The 1586-nt window shown below is 34.9% G+C and overlaps 1 protein-coding gene across 2 annotated transcripts in view; it reads right to left on the bottom strand.

Moving 5' to 3' along the window:
• LOC125033322 (integrin alpha-5-like) overlaps positions 1-1192 on the bottom strand; it is a 31323-nt gene extending 30131 nt beyond the window's left edge. The window contains exon 1 of one of the 2 annotated variants that reach the window (XM_047624705.1): positions 1039-1192. In XM_047624705.1, the coding sequence (XP_047480661.1) occupies positions 1039-1040 (2 nt within the window). In that variant the 5' untranslated portion in view covers positions 1041-1192. The remainder of the gene's footprint in view (positions 1-1038) is intronic. The other variant, XM_047624707.1, reaches the window with a different exon arrangement.
• Between the last annotated feature and the right edge of the window lie 394 nt (positions 1193-1586).

Below are 1586 nucleotides of genomic sequence, written 5' to 3'. Positions count from 1 at the left end.
AAAGAGTATAACAAGAGTGATAAAAATGTTCAGCTTCCATTCTGGATGTAACATGCAATGCATATCTTCAACGGTACAAAAAATAAAGTAAAATATCCCTTGGACTCTATAATCACACTGGAGGGGCCTTGACCCGTCGGCTTTGCAGATCTCTTCCAGACGAACAGATAGATCAGTACTTGAGCGCCGTCCGTTTTACACCCTACCCTAGTTTTCGGCACTATAATACCTTGCTAAATATATTTAATTATGGCATTTACTCTTGACTTTGACCTGTCTCTCTCATTTTTCTTCTTCTCATTATTATCATTACTATTATTATTATCATTATTATTATTATCATCATTATTATTATTATTATTATCATTATCATCATCTTCATTATAATAATAATAATTATTATTATTATTATTGTAATCATTATCATTATCAGCATCATTATCATTATTAGTATTATTATTATTATCATTATTATTATTATTATATTTATATATATCCTTATTATTACAATTGTTATGAATATCATTATTATTGTTATTATTGTTATTTTTATCATTATTTTCATCATTATTATTATTGCTATTATTAGTATTAGTATTCGTATCATTATTATTAACATTATCATTTTAATTATTATTTTACTACTGTTATTATCACTTTATTTTTGTTATTACTATTTCATCAATAGTTTTGAATGGTAAAACACTACCATATTGATACTATGGCAGCAAATGAGACAGCAGTTTCCAAATCCAGGAAATCATCATTATCATTATTAGCATTATGTTCATTATCATTCATATATCTATAATTATTATTAACATTATCCTTACCATTATTTTTAGTGTTGTTAGCGTTATTATTAGCATCATTAATAGTAGCAGCAGTAATAGTATTTTCATTATCATTATCATCATTATGACTTTCACAATCCTTTTCATTAATGTCATCATTCTCAAGGCAGGGTTATCCCCCACCCTGGCCCTCGGTCCCCGCCTCCCAAGCCCCTGCCACAACAAGCAAGGGATGCCTACTTACATGAAGCCTTAGCAGACACGTCCTCCGGGCAGAGCCTTCGCCGCGGCGCCTCTCGCCAACACTGCCAGCTTCCTCTCCCGTGTCGAGTCGGACGCCCTGCCGGCGGGGCGGGGGGGGGGGGGGGTGACCTTTGGGCACGCTGACCTTTGCTCTAGCCCTTCCTTCCTTTCTTTTTCTTTGTCCCTCTCTTTCTTGCTCTGTATCTGTCTATGCACACACACACACTTATATACATATATGTATACATATTCACACACATATATTCACATAAATGTATAAATGTTTGTATGTATGTATGTATGTATGTATGTATGCATGTATGTATGTATGTATGAATGTATGAATGTATGTATGTGTGTGTGTATATATATATATTCTTTTAACAGCCATTCATTCCACTGCAGGACATAGGCCTCTCTCAATTCACTATTGAGGTTATATGGCAGTGCCACCCTTGCCTGATTGGATGCCCTTCCTAATCAACCGCGGTTCGGCTCGCTTACACTTGTATCACGGCGGTGACTTCCCCTACGACACCTGCGTTTGAC

Source organism: Penaeus chinensis, chromosome 16 (genome assembly GCF_019202785.1).
Source record: "Penaeus chinensis breed Huanghai No. 1 chromosome 16, ASM1920278v2, whole genome shotgun sequence".
NCBI lineage: Eukaryota > Metazoa > Arthropoda > Malacostraca > Decapoda > Penaeidae > Penaeus > Penaeus chinensis.
The sequence above is the reverse complement of the archived record's forward strand: the minus strand, read 5'-3'. Positions and strand labels throughout refer to the sequence as shown.